Source organism: Schistocerca cancellata, chromosome 3, assembly GCF_023864275.1.
Source record: "Schistocerca cancellata isolate TAMUIC-IGC-003103 chromosome 3, iqSchCanc2.1, whole genome shotgun sequence".
Taxonomy (NCBI): domain Eukaryota; kingdom Metazoa; phylum Arthropoda; class Insecta; order Orthoptera; family Acrididae; genus Schistocerca; species Schistocerca cancellata.
This window is the reverse complement of record NC_064628.1, coordinates 809312827-809334963: the sequence shown is the minus strand read 5'-3', so window position 1 is coordinate 809334963 and position 22137 is coordinate 809312827. Positions and strand designations below refer to the sequence as shown.

The following is a 22137-nucleotide window of genomic DNA, read 5'->3' as shown; positions in this document are numbered from 1 at the left end:
CTGAATTTCACCTATCTCGTCGCGTTGTGAAATTAACTTTTAGTAGTTGCAACAACAGTTTACAGACTGGGTGGATCTTGGAAACTGAAATAAAACTAAACGCGGACGTACGTGTCTGGCGGCGACTCTCGAGGCTGAGAGGTGCTGAGCACTCGCAGGTGAGCAGTGCGCCCCTCTGTTGGCGGCTTCCTTTTAATTAAATCAAACGCGCGTTTCGCAAGAGCGCGGGCGCGCCGGGGCAGGAGAGGGCTATTGGGGAGCCGAGCCGGCCGGGCAGCCGGCAGCCATGCAGCCGCCGACGGCGAACAAACCCGCGCCGCCGGTGGCGGTGGCGGCCGCGGCCGGCTGCAGATCAATGCGCTCGGCCGCCGCTGTCACACTTGTGTCCTTTTTTCCCTACTCCGCCCTTCCATCTCCCACTCTTCACCGGCTCTTTACCGCGAGCACTACTACGACCCGTGAGCGGCTAGGGGCAGAGAAAAGATAGGGAAAGAGAGCGAATGTAATGGGATGGGACGGGACGGAAGAGAAGAAAAGAAAAGCGCTCACAGGAGTGAGACAGAGATGGGGATGCGGGGATTTTCCCCCATTTCCCGCGGGAAGTGACGCGCCCCTCCCGGGAAAGCGCCTCGTGTGCCTCGCGCGGGCGGATGCTCTCGGCGCGCGTTGCAATTAAAGCCGCCGGTGCGGTACTGGCGAGCCGACTTATTGACTGCGTTTACGCAATAGAGCAGCGGGAGAGCTAGCATCGGCAAGCCCCAGCTCTGCCGCTCAACTACCGCCACTACACCGCAACACGCCCGCTTTATGACAATTTTCTCTACAATCTGCCTTTTAAATTTTCGTATTTAAGAAAGAAATTACAAAGTTTAAAGACTGCTAACTTCCACTGATGGAAATAGCCTACGACAAATGCTAGGTACTAGCGATAGAGATGAGCATTGTAGGGAAGAGTTTATTCCACAAATTTACAGTGGTCTTCGGTATCTTTCTATTCCGTAACAATCCCCGTGTAACTCCTACATCAACGTTCATAGTGGCTATACAATGACTCTCTCACTTTCCGTAGAATTTTTTTTCCATACCGCTCCAACATTAACTAGTGCTCTGCGTTCACGTGTCTATCCAACGAAGCATGGCCTGAGGAAACTTTTGGCATTCTTCTAAGATATCGGATTATAAATGCTCATACAGAGAGAAACTAAGTTCCTCCCAGAAATTTACGAAGTTATTCGGTTTTTTTGAGTATTTGGAGCAAGAGACCAATGTGATCTCAGGAGGCTCGTAACAGAGTAGTAACTATTATCATTACTCACAGAGATGACAAAAGTCATGGCATAGCGATATGCACATGTACAGATGGCGGTAGTATCGCGAAAACAAGGTACTGAAGAGTAGTGCACTGGCGGAGCTATCTGTCCTCAAGGATTCATGTGAAAGGGTCTCCGACGAATTACGGCCACACGACGTAAAAAAATGTACTCTGAATGTGAAACTGTAGTTGGGGACAGACGCAGTGGACATTCTATTTCGGAAATTGTTAGAGAATTTAGTTTTCCGAGTACCACAGTGTCAGGAGCGTGCTGAGAATACCACATTTCAGGCATCACCTCTCACCACGGTCTACGCAGTAGCCGACGGTCTTCACTTAATGACCGACAGAAACGCCTTTGCGTAGAGTTTTCAGTGGTAACAGACAAGCAACACTGCGCGAAGTAACCAGAGGAACCATGTGGGAAGTACGACGAATGTATGCGTTAAGACAGTGGGTGAAATCTGGCCTTAATGGGCTGTGGCAGCAGACGACCGATGCGAGTGCCTTTGCTAACAGCACGACATCAACTACAGTGCCTCCCCTGGTCTCATGACCACATCGGTAGGACCTTCGACAACTGGAAAACCGTGGTCTGGTCAGATGAGTCCCTATTTCAGTTGGTAAGAGCTGGTTGTGCACCCTTCAAGAAGCCATGGACCCAAATCGTCAATAAGGAACTGTGCAAGCTGGTAGTGACTCCACAGTGGTGTGAGCTGTGTTTACATGGATCACTGATTGGACATTGTTACATTCGTCTAGTTGGAGATTATGTTCCCATACAACGACGGAATTTTCATGGATGGCAATTCATCATGTCACCCGGCCACAATTGTTTGCGATTGGTTTGAAGGATGTTCTAGGCAGTTCAAGTAAATGATTTGGCCAACCTGATGGCCCGAAATGAATCCCATCTAACATTTACGAGACATAACCGAGAGGTCAGTTCGTGCACAATATGCTGCATCTGCAACACTTGCGCTATTATGGAACGCCGTAGTGTTAGCATCGCTCAGTATTACTGGAAGAGATTTCCATCGACTTGTCTGAGTCCATACCACGACGAGTTCTACATCTACATTCTACATCTACATTTATACTCCGCAAGCCACCCAACGGTGTGTGGCGGAGGGCACTTTACATGCCACTGTCATTACCTCCCTTTCCTGTTCCAGTCGCGTATGGTTCGCGGGAAGAACGACTGTCTGAAAGCCTCTGTGCGCGCTCTAATCTCTCTAATTTTACATTCGTGATCTCCTCGGGAGGTATAAGTAGGGGGGAAGCAATATATTCGACACCTCATCCAGAAACGCACCCTCTCGAAACCTGGCGAGCAAGCTACACCGCGAAGCAGAGCGCCTCTCTTGCAGAGTCCGCCACTTGAGTTTGTTAAACATCTCCGTAACGCTATCACGGTTACCAAATAACCCTGTGACGAAACGCGCCGCTCTTCTTTGAATCTTCTCTATCTCCTCCGTCAACCCGATCTGGTACGGATCCCACACTGATGAGCAATACTCAAGTATAGGTCGAACGAGTGTTTTGTAAGCCACTTCCTTTGTTGATGGACTACATTTTCTAAGGACTCTCCCAATGAATCTCAACCTGGTACCCGCCTTACCAACAATTAATTTTATATGATCATTCCACTTCAAATCGTTCCGCACGCATACTCCCAGATATTTTACAGAAGTAACTGCTACCAGTGTTTGTTCCGCTATCATATAATCATACAATAAAGGATCCTTCTTTCTATGTATTCGCAATACATTACATTTGTCTATGTTAAGGGTCAGTTGCCACTCCCTGCACCAAGTGCCTATCCGCTGCAGATCTTCCTGCATTTCGCTACAATTTTCTAATGCTGCAACTTCTCTGTATACTACAGCATCATCCGCGAAAAGCCGCATGGAACTTCCGACACTATCTACTAGGTCATTTATATATATTGTGAAAAGCAATGGTCCCATAACACTCCCCTGTGGCACACCAGAGGTTACTTTAACGTCTGTAGACGTCTCTCCGTTGATAACAACATGCTGCGTTCTGTTTGCTAAAAAGTCTTCAATCCAGCCACACAGCTGGTCTGATATTCCGTAGGCTCTTACTTTGTTTATCAGGCGACAGTGCGGAACTGTATCGAACGCCTTCCGGAAGTCAAGAAAAATAGCATCTACCTGGGAGCCTGTATCTAATATTTTCTGGGTCTCATGAACAAATAAAGCGAGTTGGGTCTCACACGATCGCTGTTTCCGGAATCCATGTTGATTCCTACATAGTAGATTCTGAGTTTCCAAAAACGACATGATATTCGAGCAAAAAACATGTTCTAAAATTCTACAACAGATCGACGTCAGAGATATAGGTCTATAGTTTTGCGCATCTGCTCGACGACCCTTCTTGAAGACTGGGACTACCTGTGCTCTTTTCCAATCATTTGGAACCTTCCGTTCCTCTAGAGACTTGCGGTACACGGCTGTTAGAAGAGGGGCAAGTTCTTTCGCGTACTCTGTGTAGAATCGAATTGGTATCCCGTCAGGTCCAGTGGACTTTCCTCTGTTGAGTGATTCCAGTTGCTTTTCTATTCCTTGGACACTTATTTCGATGTCAGCCATTTTTTCGTTTGTGCGAGGATTTAGAGAAGGAACTGCAGTGCGGTCTTCCTCTGTGAAACAGCTTTGGAAAAAGGTGTTTAGTATTTCAGCTTTACGCTTGTCATCCTCTGTTTCAATGCCATCATCATCCCGGAGTGTCTGGATATGCTGTTTCGAGCCACTTACTGATTTAACGTAAGACCAGAACTTCCTAGGATTTTCTGTCAAGTCGGTACATAGAATTTTACTTTCGAATTCACCGAACGCTTCACGCATAGCCCTCCTTACGCCAACTTTGACATCGTTTAGCTTCTGTTTGTCTGAGAGGTTTTGGCTGCGTTTAAACTTGCAGTGAAGCTCTCTTTGCTTTCGCAGTAGTTTCCTAACTTTGTTGTTGTACCACGGTGGGTTTTTCCCGTCCCTCACAGTTTTACTCGGCACGTACCTGTCTAAAACGCATTTTACGATTGCCTTGAACTTTTTCCATAAACACTCAACATTGTCAGTGTCGGAACAGAAATTTTCGTTTTGATCTGTTAGGTAGTCTGAAATCTGCCTTCTATTACTCTTGCTAAACAGATAAACCTTCCGCCCTTTTTTTATATTCCTATTAACTTCCAAATTCAGGGATGCTGCAACGGCCTTATGATCACTGATTCCCTGTTCTGCACTTACAGAGTCGAAAAGTTCGGGTCTGTTTGTTACCAGTAGGTCCAAGACGTTATCTCCACGAGTCGGTTCTCTGTTCAATTGCTCGAGGTAATTTTCGGATAGTGCACTCAGTATAATGTCACTCGATGCTCTGTCCCTACCACCCGTCCCAAACACCTGAGTGTCCCAGTCTATATCCGGTAAATTGAAATCTCCACCTAAGACTATGAGAAAATTTATGTGAAATGTATTCCAAATTTTCTCTCAGTTGCTCTGCCACTAATGCTACTGAGTCGGGGGGTCGATAAAAGGAGCCAATTATTAACCTAGCTCGGTTGTTGAGTGTAACCTCCACCCATAATAATTCACAGTAACTATCCACTTCTACTTCACTACAGGATAAACTACTATTAACAGCGACGAACACTCCACCACCGGTTGCATGCAATCTATCCTTTCTAAACACCGTCTGTACCTTTGTAAAAATTTCGGCAGAATTTATCTCTGGCTTCAGCCAGCTTTCTGTACCTATAACGATTTCAGCTTCAGTGCTTTCTATCAGCGCTTGAAGTTCCGGTACTTTACCAACGCAGCTTCTACAGTTTGCAACTACAATACCGATTGCTGCTTGGTCCCCGCATGTTCTGACTTTGCCCCGCACCCGTTGAGGCTGTTGCCCTTTCTGTACTTGCCCGAGGCCATCTAACCTAAAAAACCGCCCAGCCCACGCCACACAACCCCTGCTACCCGTGTAGCCGCTTGTTGCGTGTAGTGGACCCCTGACCTATCCAGCGGAACCCGAAACCCCACCACCCTATGGCGCAAGTCGAGGAATCTGCAGCCCACAAGGTCGCAGAACCGTCTCAGCCTCTGATTCAGACCCTCCACTCGGCTCTGTACCAAAGGTCCGCAGTCAGTCCTGTCGACGATGCTGCAGATGGTGAGCTCTGCTTTCATCCCGCTAGCGAGACTGGCAGTCTTCACCAAATCAGATAGCCGCCGGAAGCCAGAGAGGATTTCCTCCGATCCATAGCGACACACATCATTGGTGCCGACATGAGCGACCACCTGCAGATGGGTGCACCCTGTACCCTTCATGGCATCCGGAAGGACCCTTTCCACATCTGGAATGACTCCCCCCGGTATGCACACGGAGTGCACTTTGGTCTTCTGTTCCTGGACTATGGCCGACGAAAGGAGGACCGACATGATATTAGGTGCCCCATGACTTTCGTCGCTTCGTTGTAATTAATTCCTTTCGTTACTCCAATTTTGTTCCTGTGAAAATACCGTGCAACACTCCAAACGTCTGAAGTATGCCATCATCAAAACTTATAACACGTAACACAGAGTACGGCACAAATACTGTGATGTAGTTGTCGTCGCTGCGAATCAGTTCAGAATAGCAACGTTGTGCAGCTCTTTCACTGCCTTTAGCGAACCAGTATACGAGTGCATATCGGTCAGATCTTCACGCGTAAATCTATTCATACTGCTGTGTATCATTGTTACATCGTAAACAAATGCCGAAAACAGACCCCGAAACAGAACCCCGCGGTACTGAATGCAAGTTTAAGGCCGAAAAGTAAAGTGGGCATTAGTATTGCTAACATTAACTGCTGCGAGTGAATGGAACAAATTTGTTACCAAACAGGACGTAGAGCGCATATAGTCCACATTCTCACTGTCGTTGTTATTTTCAGCGCAGTAAAGATACAAAGATAAAAAACGAAATTCAATTAACAAACTGCCTATTGGCTTCTGTCTCGGGTTCTTCGGCCGACGTTCATCTAATGATTTTTCTGACGTTTCGCCAGCACGAGTGGCTGGCATTGTCAAAGCTTCACCCTCCATTGCCGGCAATGGAGGGTGAAGCTTTGACAATGCCAGCCACTCGTGCTGGCGAAACGTCAGAAAAATCATTAGATGAACGTCGGCCGAAGAACCCGAGACAGAAGCCAATAGGCAGTTTGTCAACAAGTGGCCACGAAAGCCTTAACAATTTTGAAATTCAATTACTTTGCAGCACGTATTCGCGAGAAACACTGAGTGGTTACTCATATTCACTTGGTCATCTAGTGGTAGTTTGTTTTCTGTCTGTGCTTTTTGTGTGATAATCTTCGTGTAAAGTAGTACCTATCTCATAATTTGTTCCAATTATTTGCATGCTTTCTCTCTTGTAGTTGGCTTGCGATTCATTTCTTTTATTTTCATTTCTCAATTACTTCGTGAAGAGACACTGGAGACCACAGGTCGCTTATACCAAAACACTCATGATGTATGTATAAATAATCTCCGAAATTTTCTCGCTGTAGTTCAAATTACAATTAACAGCTGTAACGCGCCGTATTCGCGAAGCCCTTAAAAGTACTTCAAACAATGCATGACGTCCCAGTAAAGTAATTCTTAGGATCTGCCTCCGAGTTTTCCTAATGAACACCTGCAAGACAACTAAATCCTTGCGGACAAGCTGTGCGTACCAGTACCGACACAAAATTTAGTAATTCTCTACAGCGAGTGTTATTAGGATAGCACAGTGAGTTCTAGGGAAGATAACTATTTTATCTGTAGGTCATGGTGTAATATGATTACCCTCGTCTACGCCTCTCGGGCAGTAGTGTGCGGTTCATTCAGCATTACGATGTAAGCTGATATACGTCACACGTCCGCTCAAGCATCTTCGGCAATTGCATGACATCAAAATGGCGGGAGAATGGGATGGGTGACTTCACCCATTCACTGTGCGGGTTCTAGCACAGATAATGATCCAAGAAGAAGTCCCCAACCAGTAATGTAGGTTAACAGGGCTACTCATAAGGGCGGGAAATCCAACCTTCCACCTTCCACTTTGATCAAGGCCAGTAGTAAGGCAAAATGGCGGCAAACTCCCTGCTTCCCAACTCCTTTCTCACCAGAGCCATTGTGTGAGTTTCGTCGTTTGTGCTTTGTGCACGCTAGTGAAAAAGAATCAGGGATGGTAGAGATCAGGGATTGCGAGTTTTTGTAAATAACAACAGGTATATATAAAATTTTGTATATGCTGCATATGTGTAGTGTGTACACCTTAGAGGGTTTTTTTTCCTTTCTTCACCTGCTGCTAATCGACCCAGTCAGTATTACCGTATCGTCTCCCAAGTAAATATACCTGTATATGTGTGCATATAAGTTTCTATTAAAGTACAAAAGTAATGTTAACAAAAATGTACTGTAAAACACTGTTTCAGCTAAGAAAAATATATTGCTAACAGACTTTAAATTAAACATGCATTCTAAAACACCTCGCTAGAAAAAAGAAAAGCCAAAAATGAATTTGTTATAGACCAATTATTATTATTATTTACGAAAAACCGACACGCGGATCCCAAACAAATCTGATCTTTTCACTACAATGCACAGAGCACAAATGACGAGGCTCACACAACTTCTCTTCTGAGGAGGGCAGAAAGTTTTCCGCCAGCTTATTGTCTTCCTACTGGCCTTGATCAATGTGGGATTTGGGAGGGGGGGGGGTTGTAGGATTTACCGCCTTTTTATGCCATCCTTTTCGCCTAGATCTGTGTAACCTTATCTTCCAACAGTATCTGGGCTAGAACCCCATAGTAGATGGGTGACCTTCATTTATCTGCTGTTTTTGTCACATAATTGTCCAAGATGATTGGGCGGACACCTGATGGGTATCATGTTACCTTGTGACCTTGAATGTGCCACACACAATTGCCCGACAGGTGTGAGAGGGGTATCATGCTGACTGAAGGTCTGGAGCAGCGTTTAATGGTGAACACAAATCTTAAAGGACAGAATTAATACCAGTAAATAACATGTGTATTAGAGTATTAACTTATGCTTCATAGGGTCACACACACTATCAAGGAAACAATCGTTTAAGATTAATAGTAAGAGTACGGTAGTGGCATATAATTTATCAGAGGTTAGCTTTCACATTTTATAACAAGAATCTTTACTCAAGTACTCTTCAACTTCTTGGACACAGTACATACAGCGACTCAACAGACCACGTAGTATGAGCCACAGTGCACACAATTACGATCCACGCATATTCCTATCTTCGGCAACTGACATGGACACGGTATCTTTACCCTTGGCGTTGGAGTCTAGAGGACTCTTGGCAGATCTATTTTATAGAAAAAGATTCTTCTGTGTTGTCGTCACTTGTGCAATTAATGTTCGACGACACTATATAACAATAGTCGAACCACCTCAATCAGCAGTTGATTTTGCACTTTAACCTCTTGGCATCAACAAACTCAACATATCATGATAGCCTTCAAAATTGTATTCGTTCACTCTTGCGCCAACTAAATATAGTCTTTAAAAACTAAACTTGACCATTCGAACAACCTGTTCAAAATTTGTTTCACAGTGGAATTTTAAATGTCCTACTAACTATCGCTAATACGTTGCAGTATTTATTGGGATTCTGTCATTATTCGGCGTTTCCAAGAACTACGCGTTTGGCTGAGACGTAAACTACGTCATCGTCGATAAAATGTTTAAAAGTCTGATTTCTGTGATGACACACAAAATCAAATTCACTCGCTACGGCACGCTCATCCTTTTCCATAGACGCAGTGCATCTTCGCTAAGCTTCCGTTTTGTGGTACTGACCATGGTACACAACTATTTGTAATAAAATGATTGTGCTTACCTGTACTGTTGACGTATATGGCTATTTAGTGCTTGGAACTCTGCGAGCAGATTAACGTAATTACCATTAAGGACCAGTGTCGCTATATATCAGAAACACAGTTACATTCCGCTGATAAAAATTACTGCCAAAATAAAAGCATACACCTTACAAGCTGCAGCTGTTACACCGGAAAATTATAGAGGCATCAACAAAAAATGCGTGCAATAAAGAAAGGCCACAGAGCAGGCAAAGGACAATTCGGAGCTGGTAATACTACTGTGTTAAAAGGAAAGTAACGAGACCTACAGAAGAGACTCAACACCTACGCAAAAATCAAAGTGCAGCAGGAAGATTTACGGGAAAAGCAAAGAATATTTTCTATTTGCTTCTAATTATTCAAGAATAGAAGAAATTAAAATTTGAAATATAAAAATGTGTCACGCAATGAGAAGCTCAGTAATGGTAGGAGCTTCGTGTAGGAGGAAAATCGGCAGGCAGTGTTAGGTCTACGTGTAGCGGGACTTTGAGGTCCACGTGTTCACGACGCCTACCGCGATATAACCGGGCCGCCCCTCTCGATGTTTTAGGCGAAATGTTTTCCAGTGTGCTGCTGCGGTTGAATCCCAGGTTGGATAGCGACGTGTGGACGTCGTTGATTTTCGCCCCGAGGACGGCAGTTACTGCAAAGAAAGAAAGATAAGAAACGCCAGTATTACAGTTTGTCGTTAACGCAGATAACAGCGGACCAATAACCACATTCTTTTACATAGTTCCTCTCTTGCCTCCCACTCTTTTCAGATAATCGGCCATTTCTGGGAATGTGAATGTTGGGACTCAGTGCACAAGGATAGGCTCTGTTATCTTGATACAGATTAAAACGCACGAAGGCAGCGAAATGTGTCAGTACGTTCAAATTGGGGAAGTTTTAGGAGGAAACACTTTACACTTCAGTGCTCAATTATCTATTTTACCTTCAATCTGTGAAATTTTCAATAAATCCTAGAACCTTGTGATTTCGAACCGAAGACGCACTGTAGAATAACGTTTTGCTAACACTATAGACACTATTTTGAGCTATACGAATGAAAAAAATAAATACATCCGGGCATGGCTGGTGACGAAGGAAGAGAAGACCATCATCATCAGACGACGACGACGACGACCACCACCACCACCACCACCACCACCACCACCACCACCACAAATACTTCAACAACAAAACAATGACGATCACCATAAAACAACAACAAAATAGAACGACGACCACCACCAAAAAGAGACTATACAACAACGGTCAAAACAACAACGATGACGACGGCGACAAAAACAACCAGACTCTGATCAGATTTAGACAGAGTAATACGGCAACTTAATGTTGTAACTCAAATTAGCTTCACAGAAAAATCAAGCGCTATGAAAGTTTGTTTCGAAGGGCTAATATTTCTTGTGTCTGACAGCAAGATGAAATAGGGAAATAGGAAATTGAGCGAAAAGGGGCGCAATAATTATGGGGAGATTGTCACTCGCGTGTTTTTTGGGTCACTGTAACTGAACTAGCTACCGTAAAGATTTTACTTTTCCGTTTTTCTTGGGATGTGGTGGCAGTTGTTCTTGTACAATACATACCAGTGTCGTTACAGAGCCATATATCAGCTTTGGGGAAGGCTGCACACAACTGCTGGAACAGCATAAGCACGGAATTTAGGCTGATCAGCGGCCCTTGGGTCATAGTTCTCACGAGACTATCGAATTCATCTTGACTTACGAAAGAGCTGATTCTCATAGTATTGTTATTGGGACTAATTATGCTCGTATAAATATGATGTGGTCGTTGGCCTTACGTATATAGCATAAGACAGACCGAACATCACTGATAAAACTATATATCTGAGCAGAGGCCAAGCAAAATTTTTTCGCAACTGAAATTATTACGGTAAAATCTGTATCACATATTTATTTATCACCACCTTTCGAGTTATCATCATCATCATCATCATCATCATCATCATCCACGGTACACGAAAGTAACAATGTGGACCAACATGTTTCTTCGTTTTTTTTTTTTTCTTTCTTAAGTTTACGAAGTTGAATGTCCATTTTTACAGATTGCAGATAATAATCATTCTTTGGCAATTTCTAACATCCTCTAACAGGTTTCTTTTTTGTTGTGCTCCTTTTTCACAACTGTAAAGTTCCAACGCGTTTTCCTTTTCATTTCTCGTTAACGTCTTTTTGTCTACTTTAACAACAACATGTATGTGACTCTTCAAGCTTTCCCGGCAGATGTGTTGTAAATAGTCTTCACGGGTTTGCCGCCGGATCACCTAGTGCAAACTCCACAATATTTCTTCGGAGCAACTGTCCGACATCTTCAGGTGGTTCAACCTTGCTGGTGGCTAGGTACGTACCTACTATAATAGTGACAACATAGATGGAAAAAACCGTACATAATCCACTTTTAACACTGACAATTCTTGGTGTCTGGAGATTCTCCTCCTCCGAATGGCTTCTGTCAAATTACTCTGATCAGAGCTCGGAAGTTCCCGTTCGGACATCTAGACAAATTGTACTTTCCATGTGAATTGTAATGCGCTCAATACCTGAAGATAATTATACTTATTTACAACCTAACAACGTCAACAGAGTCCACCGTCTCTGTAAAACTTCCCGATGGATTGAATGATAGAAGCCGTAAATATAATGACTCGGTTTCTCCAGAGTATAATCCACTGGAGTTCTCCTTCACATTAGCTGTATTCGAATTTACAACTTCCACTTTTTGTGTCTTAACCATAACTTCGAAAAGAAAACGGTGCACGTCAAGAGTACCGTAAATTAACCTTTACCACCATAAAAAGCAAAACATTACATGACATGGAGTACCAGAAAGTATCATATGAGTACCAGAAAGTATCATATGAATACCAAAATGTATTATGCAGGACTACGGCTTTGAAATAGCTCTCAATGTTTCTTATTTGATTTGCTGATCTCTTCCTCTCTTTAGATTAACCACCGATGAAAAATCTGAGATGATTGTTACGAAACATAGCAACAGGACATCCAGGTTAGAAGAGAGGTGCTGATCATAATAAAATAAAATTCGCCAGTTATTAAGCCTAGTGACTTAATTTCACAAGCGGACCCTTACGAACAGGTCCTCTTCCATTTTCATCGAACTTTAAGATCGGAAGATCTGTGCACGTCGTCTGTTTCGTAACGCAGTACTACAGAATTCTCAAAAAACTCAAGAAACAGCCTTTGAAGATTAGAATATTTCTGAACGCTGTTAAGCATAAAACATTATTGGTTTACTAACATATTCCGTGGTGAATGAAAACACAGCGTTAAAAGATTGCAGTCGTAAAGTGGTTGGTTCGAATCTTTCTAGTAGCATGTTTGTTTACTTTCATTTTAAATCCATATTTAGTACCAAATAGGAATATTAACAAACCTGGATCGTAATTTTCAGCGAAAATAACATTTTATATTTAATTACCGAAAACAAAGTTTCATACAGGCACGTCAAATATGCTTTTGTTAAATTAAAAGGACGTGTGCATCACCAATATTGTTCAATCTCTATATATAAGAAGTATTTTAAGTATTTTATTTTCTATTTGACGTTTCGCATTTTTGTACCAAATTTTAATTTATTGTGGACTAGATTTTCATACTTTAGTTATTACATCCATTAAATAATTAAGATTCATTATTTGTTAACACTTCTATTTGTTAATAAATAAAACGTTAAAACATCATTCACTGATTTGGTATCACGCGTGTTCCCAATCGCCAACTGCTGCCTACAAGATCGCGGGACATGTGTGATCAACACGTCGTTAATCTCTCCATTTGTTATTACCAGTAGACGAGTTGTGATGATGCCGCTGTTTCTTTAATCAAGCAGCTCCTAATTCGGCCTCACGAGGCAGTGTGTGTCACGTCCCAGACCTAACTACCTCTGGAAAATACGGGGTGGTTCCGGTAGTCGAAACCGGCATCTTTCGCACCGACGGCAGCAAAGCCAACCATTCGGCTACGGAGGTGGTCTTGTTGATAATAAAGTTTATTGTTAACAAACATGGAATTTAAATAGAAGTAAAAGATATGTACATTACTAGAGAGATTCAACACAAAACATTATTGTCCGGAGTTGGTGTCAAACGACACTGCATTTTCGCCATTTACAGTATTCCACCGATGAGAACTGGAGAACAACTGCTCCTCTGCCGACCTCACTGAGGGGATTCAACACATAACTGTTAGTCTCAAAAAAGCGACAGAGAGAGAGAGAGAGAGAGAGAGAGAGAGAGAGAGAGAGAGAGAGAGAGACGTGTGTGCCAGCTGGACCGATGCAACATTGCTCTTTCGACATTCCGTCTTCAGAAAAACTAATTTTAAATATGGCGTATTTGCTTGTGGAAGATACACTGTTCTACTGAACTCGTTGAGTTGTTTAGAATGTTGCTAGAGTGGGATCCATTTAGTTAAGAACGAATGTTTTTCGATTCATAACAACAGCCTAATCTTGAGGCACGTAATATGCGCATTCATTTCATTTCAACCACAAATTACTTTTAATTTGGAAACGAAACAAACTTCAAAATAGCTATTTATCTTCAAAAACCACCTCTGTGCCTTGTCAACTGGTTCAATCGAAACTGTGTTATCCTTACAGCAACATGCCGTACTCTCAATAAAGTGTTATGCTGTGTGTATCGTTTCTTTTACATTAATGATTTAACTGTTTCCTGCCGGTTTTTCGAAACGCATTCGACGGCAACAACTTCACGTTCAGTGGAGAAACTAAAGTTTTCCAGGTTCAGTAAACATATTTCTGGGGATTAATAGCATTAAGCGGGCACAGATAAGGATGAGTACGATGGAACAGACAGAAACTGCTAGTTTGAAACTGCTGCATTGGTACTTACTACTTAGCTCCTCTTTTTGGTAACAATAAATACGAAAGTTGATGTGCTAGACAACCAAATAAAGATAGCTGGGTAAGTACTGCTAAATAACTAGAATATGATTTAACTAACACTCAAAAGTTTGGATTCGTAGTATTCAAAATTTTCGTAGTGAAATCAATAACAAAGCACAGACAGAATACCATGAAAGAAATAGTTGCTGTACTACAAGCAGGAAGGAAGATGAGCCCTACTATAACAATACTTTGAATGTTGGAGATTACGATACAATCACGATGACAGACTTGAAAAGTAGTTTAAAGGAGGTCAGGAACAGAATGGCTAAATGTACAGATGGAATAAATCTGGAACTTATAAAATGCACCAGTGTTAAATGGAAAAAGTTATTTGTGCAGTTGTTGAATGAAATTTATTGCTTCGGAAAAATCCCAGACGAATGGAAGGTAGCAAGAATTTTAAGGATACACAAGAAAAGGGTTAAAAAAGGATGCTCAAATTGCAGGGCACTGTCCATTTTGAAGGATGCTTGTAAAGTCTATTACATCTGGCAGGCTTTACAAAAATGTGTGTCTGAATTCAATAACGCTTTACAAAATTATCAAATGGTTGTGCGTGTAAATAAATAAAAAATAATGATAAATAATAAAGTAAGCAAACAGGTAAAATCTTTTAAATACTTCAGGACAAAGATATCAATGTACAAAATTAGTTCAGATGTGGTTCAGAATACACAGGGATATAATGCTGTGTGTGTGTGTGTAAGGAGATATCTACGTACAATTATGGGGAAGGAGAAAACACTATGAATACACGTGTTTGCTAAGCATGCTCTTAGGTATCGTACTGAAACCTGGGCCCTAAGAAAGAGAAATGAACGAAGAAATTAAGCAGCAGAGCTGAGATTTCTGAGGCCACTTCTAAGTTTAATGCTACGGGACTGAGCGCGGAATTAAGATATAAGACAGTAACTAGCCATAGACACGACAGAAGAAATTAGACACTACAGAAAATCGCATGACCACATCAAAAGGATGTCATGCGAACGCCTGCCATGGCAAGCACTTCATTCCAAACGAACTGGAAATAGGATATGGATGGCCAGTAAGAGATGAAGAAAACAGTTTTGATAATTTTTTTTTTGTTTTGGAATGGGCCAATGCCCACGCCTTGAAATGAAAGAAGAAGATTTGGTCATTAAAGAGTTTTTTTTCTATAAACATAGTTCCTGAATTTGACCATTTAAATACCCCTCTCAGTATTCGCAGTATTCGATGTAGGAAAAGTCCCCAAGTAGTCTAACACCACTTGACCAAGCGAAGGCCTATTCGGACAGTGGTGGTTAAGAAATTTTCGTGAGCGATATGTCGCAAGGAATGGAAAGAATTAAACGGCACTGTAAAATTCTTTGTACCCATATCTTGGATTAAATCCGAAATCATTCACAGCGTCTCATGGGGTGATGACAGTAGGTTCTAAACTCTGAATCCTTGGTGTTTCGTGAGCTTTTTTTGTGTATAACCACTGGGTTTTGCCCACTTCTTTCTCCATCTTGCTGTCCTCGGCAACATAAGCACGACTTCATACGTTACACGCACTTGTTAAAGTAACCTATACAAAAAGTTACTCTTAAGTGGAACCATTCTCAGTTCTCAAACGAAAAGTGCTTTTCGGTATAGGCAAATGAAATCCTAGGCGATTTACCAGCTTACTATGCCTTACGGTTTTACGTTCACCCTTCAGCTTCTAGCTTTCCTTCCACCCGACAAAGCTAAACAGCAATACGAACTGCACCAATAAAGACAGTGCCTGGCATCTAGTACTAAGCGCTACGAAACCTGCATCACGAACAGCCCAACCGTGTTCAGCAACGCGAGGAGACTGGCGAGCTCCTGTGACAGGATTGCGCGACGCAGGATTTGACCCAGTTCATTGTCGCTCACAGCAGCAGCCACGCTTCAGCTCAGCACAGTTCGCATACTCTAAATGCAGCAACGGACTTCTGCTCCCAAATTAAAATAAAGACAACCTCAAGATTAAGCCACGATCTCGGCAACAATTTTTGATCGTATCACATGTGGAAATACAGATCTGAAAGAGATTTCTAACAATTACAGCTCTTGTTACAATTATGTTAACTTTTATTCGAACACACCATTTACGAAGAAATGAGTGCAAAGCCTTAATATGGTCCAGGAAACACACAGAGTTTTTAAGGTAAATATTGGGTACTCTCTGCTCAATGTCTTAAATTAAGTGAACTGGCACGTCTTATGGCACGTAAGACATTATTAAGGTTTTTCTAGCAAATTGAGAGAGAAAGATATGCGGTGTTTTGCTCTGACAACCCGACAAGGAACCGCACACGCTATCAGGGTATGGTTCAAATGGCTCTGAACACTATGGGACTTAAACATCTGAGGTCATCAGTCCCCTAGAACTTAGAACTACTTAAACTTAACTAACCTAAGGACATCACACATATCCATGCCCGAGGCAGGATTCGAACCTGAGACAGTAGCGGTCGCGCGGTTCCATACTGTAGCGCTTAGAACCGCTCGGCCACCTCGGCTGGCTATCAGGGTATGGTCAAAATATGGTGGCTTGCCAATATCAGCGCTGACCATGTTTGTCATGAATTCTCGTAGTGTGTGTCTGTAGAGAGCTTTTCCGCAATTATGTGGAAGTCTTGATAAGATAAACTGTAGTCAAAAAGGTAGTAATCATATTCGAGAGTTGCACAACGAAAACCTAACGATTTCGCCATTAGCGTTAAAGCTATTTTTACGTCAATGTTTTCACAGTTATGGGTCGGAATGAATAAGGTGAGTTGCAACGCTAGAAACTAAGCGTTGTTTACCCCTTCACGAGAAGTAATATGTATTACAAGAAAACGCGACAGACTATATAGACGACTACCCTCCTGTGAGAAAGGAGATTGCTGCTCAGACTGTCCCATATCCTGACGACTACACTGTACTGAATACATGTTTTGTACGTATCTAAATGTTTCACATTATTTCTAGCAGTATGGACATACTTACCATAGAGGTTTTCGACGGCTTTATAAATTATTTTACTAATTACCGGTCATATCCCACAGGCGTTTGTCGTTTTTTATGTTGCTCTAATCTTCACTGCAAATTCTCGATGATGGCAGTAGTCGAATCGGCGTAATAAATAAAGAAAATTCTAATAGCAACCTAGATGGTTTTATTCACAAAATTTTCGCAATGATCGCGGACTAATACAGGAAAATCATTTCCTTTATTAACAAATGTATCGAGATGACAAAGACGAGGTGCCGACAGCATGCTATAGACTAATTAGGAAAAGTGAGGAACGTCGGCAGAAGCCCCAAACGTGTTTATCCTAAATACGAACCGTATACTCTAACCTGTAGAGTGTCCGTTGTAGAACGCCCCACTTCAAGAAAAAGTAACGGCTTCGAAATTGAGTTACTAATGTAATTTCGTTATGCATGTCCCTTGATTCATAATCAACTGAATGGTGTATATTACAAGTGGTAAAAAGAGATATTTTCAACATACCCCTATTTGTTTCATTCTTTCGAAACAAATGTCACTGCAAGAAAACATTCGGTTATTTACGCAGGAGACGGTTTCCGAATTTGAAACCAAATACTGGATCTAACTTAAGTAAAAACGTTTGGATCTCTACAATCGAGCCCTTTCATGAGAATGAAAAAACGGCATAGTCTTGGACGGATGATTTTGACCCCCCCCCCCACACCCACACACACACACACACACACACACACACACACACACACACACACACACACACGTTACAAGTTTGTGATTTACTTCGAAAATCTCAGAAATAAGTAATGAAACGTGTATTCAAATTTATAACGTGATTCACATAACAACACAGCGAAATACGCCCCCTCTTTTAGTATTCCCTTGTAAGGCAAGAATAGCAGCAGCAAATAACACATACTTTGCTTTACAGAATGTGCTGTGCAGTAGAGCTGTTTCAAGAAGTTTTAAAATCAGACTGTAACAGGGTAATTCTCCCGATAACTCTCTATATGGGTCTGGAAACAGATGAACAAACCTGCCGATCTTAGTGAGAAAGGTGTAACGGAAAATATTTGGTCCCCCTTACTGGACTGGAGGATACCAAAAAACTAGGAACTGGCACAGCTGTACTTACAAGCTGATGTTGGCCGGAGGATGAAGGAGGAAGGCTAATGTGGACAATATACCTGACTAGGATGGAAGACGAAAGACTACCGCGAGTACCATTCTCAGGATCAGTGGAATGCCGCGGACCACATTGGAGGAAAGGAAAATAGGTCACGAAATCCTGGAACAGAAGTGATTGGTGGAGGAATGTAGAGAATTAATATGGTCCCCAAGGCCAAAGTGAAATTAAGAAGAAGAAGAATTGCCTTCGGCGGTCCATTTCCATCTCTGAACAGCTGTTAAAGCAGACCTACATTTTAATATAGATTTACCTAAACTGTACATGTGTGCAGGTAAAATTACCTGGAAATAATTTTTCACTCTGTAGCAGAGCGTGCGCTGCTTGTAACTTCCTGACGGATTAAAACCATGTGCCGGACCAGGGCACTAACCCGGAACTTTGCTTTTAGAGGGTAATACTCTTTATAACTCAGCCACCCTCACAGGTTTACTTCCGCCAGTACCTCTCTCCTAGTTTATAAGACTGCCAATAATTCGTCTATCTGGACCTGCGTCACACTCAAGTTGTCATCCTGTAGTTTCCGCACTACACCACCATTCGCCTCAGGAAGGACGATCTTAATGAGGACCAACAACAAAACTTAAGTTGCCCCTCCTAATCTACACAAGCGTTTGAATATTTTAGAGCGATTTAGGTGCTATAAAATCTGGGTTTATTTTTCTTGAAGGAATGTCCCACTGTCGGACTTGGTGAAAATTATACCGCAGAGTGCCATGCCACTGTTCTCTCTCCAAAGAAATATTTCTTGATAATAACACTTAAAAGTTAACACAAGTTCCACGAGCATCTGTGCTTTGATAGTCATTTGACGCGGAAGGCTAAACATTCAAAGAACTGACGCCGTTTGTCTGCCTAGTACCTCTGATTGTAAAACGCTCCAAGTACCTTACGTATTTCAGGAAAATGCTTTGATGTCTTTTTAAACATTTTCTTTAATGAAATCATTACGGCACATCATTGATTTCTTCAGCTTCATTCGGGTCGTGTATGCTACCTCGGCATACAGCGTACAGCCGGAATATAGCGCTTCGGAAAATATTTTGTGACACGGAGAAATTTGAAATATTGTACATAGTCAAGTCGTACGTGTGAAAAGCTTTCAATACCTTCAGAGACTTTTTCGGAATTTGATCTGTAACATTACTGATGTATTCTAATTCTAAGAGACAAACAGTAAAAGATCCAGTGCTAAGAAAGTCAAACGTAACACTTCCGACTGCGTATGTTAATGTATCGGGATCTGAAACTGCAGGATGCGGTAGAAACATTCCTGTTACCTCACAGATGTTCACTGCATAGTTCAGTGGTCCGATTTTAGGTGAGAATTTCAAATTGTGTAGCGCAGCCAACGGGTATTACAATGAATCCGAATTCATGCTCCATCCTTGAGTATAAAAGAAGAAAAATCTGATACGATCGAACCACCAGCCTCTTCCCTACCTTGCATAAAGTTATTCATCTGTATACGGTGGCACGTTTCAGCGACAACTTTAACTACACGGTATGCCACAGCGGGAGTTTCGTGGTCGTCTGCGGAAATCACAGCGTTGGAGCAGACTGCATAATGGAAGCATTGGCGGACTGAACACTACTGATGTACAACATCTCTTGTAACTCTTCAACCGCCAACGAAATAGCATGAAACACCGCCAGTGCGCGAAAGTCGAGGAGACACGCTAAGCGGCGACACCCGAATACAGAGTTCGAAACGCTTCTCAATTACGTCGACTAGAACGGCGAAAATGGGGACAGGAGCGCTCTTCTGTGCGCATGCGGCCGCGACTTCCACGTCGTCTAACAAATAAAGTCTTGAAAGAAAACATACCTTTGTGGTTTCGAACATTTCGAACACCAATGTGTGGCGATCGTCAGATTCGATGGTACACTTACCTCCCGCTTCGTAAGCAACAGGGGCAGGCGGTTGAGGGCTTAGCTCGGACGGTCTCCTCTGTCCGATCGTCGTTTGTAACGCAATTTCTGCCGCAGACATCCCTACCACACATACACATTACCAATTACTAACATGATCATGGCCACAGCAAGATATGGTGTTAGTCAACTTGTACTAGTGCTAAGTGGTTAGTAAAAAATACATACAAATAAGCGACGCGCGTTGAAAATACCATACAAATGACGCAGCTAGTATTTTAAATAAGGTGTGTAGCTGTCAATGACATCCACCGCAAGAACTAGGCGCTCCGCATCATTCACTGCGCCTGGCGAGTCGGAAGAAGAAAGTAGGTTGCAGCGCCTCCACGCATATCAAACGGTCGTGCCACTCCACGGCCATACAGCTTCCCGGGCGGGATTTCGCAAGAATCAGTTACCGAATTTAGAAGCTCTCAAGGTCGGCTAACGATGTATTCAGGTTTTACCAGAGACGAACCTCACGACAGTAATCGGAAATGATGTAGACGCGACAGCGGCCCCGTGGTTGTGACGAGATATGAAGTAATGGAACCCAGCTGTTGTAATTTATGAAACATATTCTAATTGCTTAAGAAGCGGAGTGTCTGTGAATCAGGGTAGACGAATGAAAAACTGAGACATCGAAAGTATGGTATTCTACGACCTGAAGGGAGTATCACAATTACGGAGAAAACGGATAAACAAATTACACTGCGAATCATCAAAAAATAACAATTTATGTCTTCTGAGATGAGGAACGTGACGAGGGGATGTAATTGCCACCACAGCTCTATATGTAGCTTCAGCTTAAAGGGGGTATTCTTTTCGACTGGCCCTAGGTCGAGCTTTAGTATAACGTATTTCACAGTTTCACTAAAGTGGATACGATAATTACCTGTCAAGAGCTGAATTCCTGGAAGAATTCGTGGACCAGTTCTCCACTCTCTTAAAATTAATTATTCGGGAAAGAACAAAAAGGGTTTCAGTGTCATAGGCTGCAGGTCAAACAAAGGACAAGAACTGATCTAGGAACCATAGAGTAGAAAACTGTAGTACCTGTGTTGGGAAAGAATCAGAGCTCTGGGCGCTAATAGACACCACTGAAGCCTAAGTCGTTATAGGTACTGTAAACTGTCCAAAGCCGGAGATAAGTTCATTCGAAACTGACCTGCGTCTTTCATAAAGGATAGACTAAACACATTTGGTGGTGGTGGCGTTGCGTTTGTTTGTTGCAGTTGGAAGTAGTTATCTTGTAACGAAATTTAAGTACATAGTTTCCTGTAAGTTAGTGTGGGTAAAGATTATACTTGACAACAGGACTACACTGATTACTTGTTCCTTTTACCCACCTCCCGACTCATGAAATGCAGTCGCTAAACAGTTCAAAAAAGAGTGAGTCATGTCAAATAGGTGCTTCACTCATACAATTATATATGGTGGTGACTTCATCTATCCCCGATGTGTTGGTGATATTTACGTTTATAGTCGGTGATAGGCATAAAACATCGCTCGAAATCTTACAAATGCTTTTTCCGAAAATTATTTTGAACAACAGGTTCAGGAGCCCACTCGAATATACATGTTTGTGAAAACACGCTTGACCTTTTAGCAACAAATAATCCCCAGCAATTAGGAAGCATCATGACAGGTGCAGAGATTAGTGACTACTAGGCTGTGGTACCCAGAGTGGATACCGTAAACATCCAAATCCAATAAAAATAAATGCAAAATGCACATCTAAAAAATCAGATAAAAATTCGCTTGACTTTTTCCTAAGAGACAGCCTACATTCCTTCTGAACTAAGTAAGCGTAGACAAGACTTGGCTTACATTCAAAGAAATAGTGTGACAGCAATGGAG

The 22137-nt window shown here is 42.3% G+C and overlaps 1 protein-coding gene across 5 annotated transcripts in view; it reads right to left on the bottom strand.

The window, feature by feature from the left end:
- The window catches only part of LOC126175874 (serine/threonine-protein kinase tousled-like 2), a 596427-nt gene that overhangs the window by 327978 nt on the left and 246312 nt on the right, over positions 1–22137 (bottom strand). For 2 of the 5 annotated variants that reach the window (XM_049922899.1, XM_049922900.1), the window contains exons 3-4: positions 20260–20361; positions 9757–9885 (exon numbers count right to left, since the gene is read on the bottom strand). The exons of 1 other annotated variant lie outside the window; for it this stretch is intronic. In XM_049922899.1, the coding sequence (XP_049778856.1) occupies positions 9757–9885; positions 20260–20361 (231 nt within the window). The remainder of the gene's footprint in view (positions 1–9756; positions 9886–20259; positions 20362–22137) is intronic. 2 more of the 5 variants (XM_049922901.1, XM_049922903.1) reach the window with 2 other exon arrangements.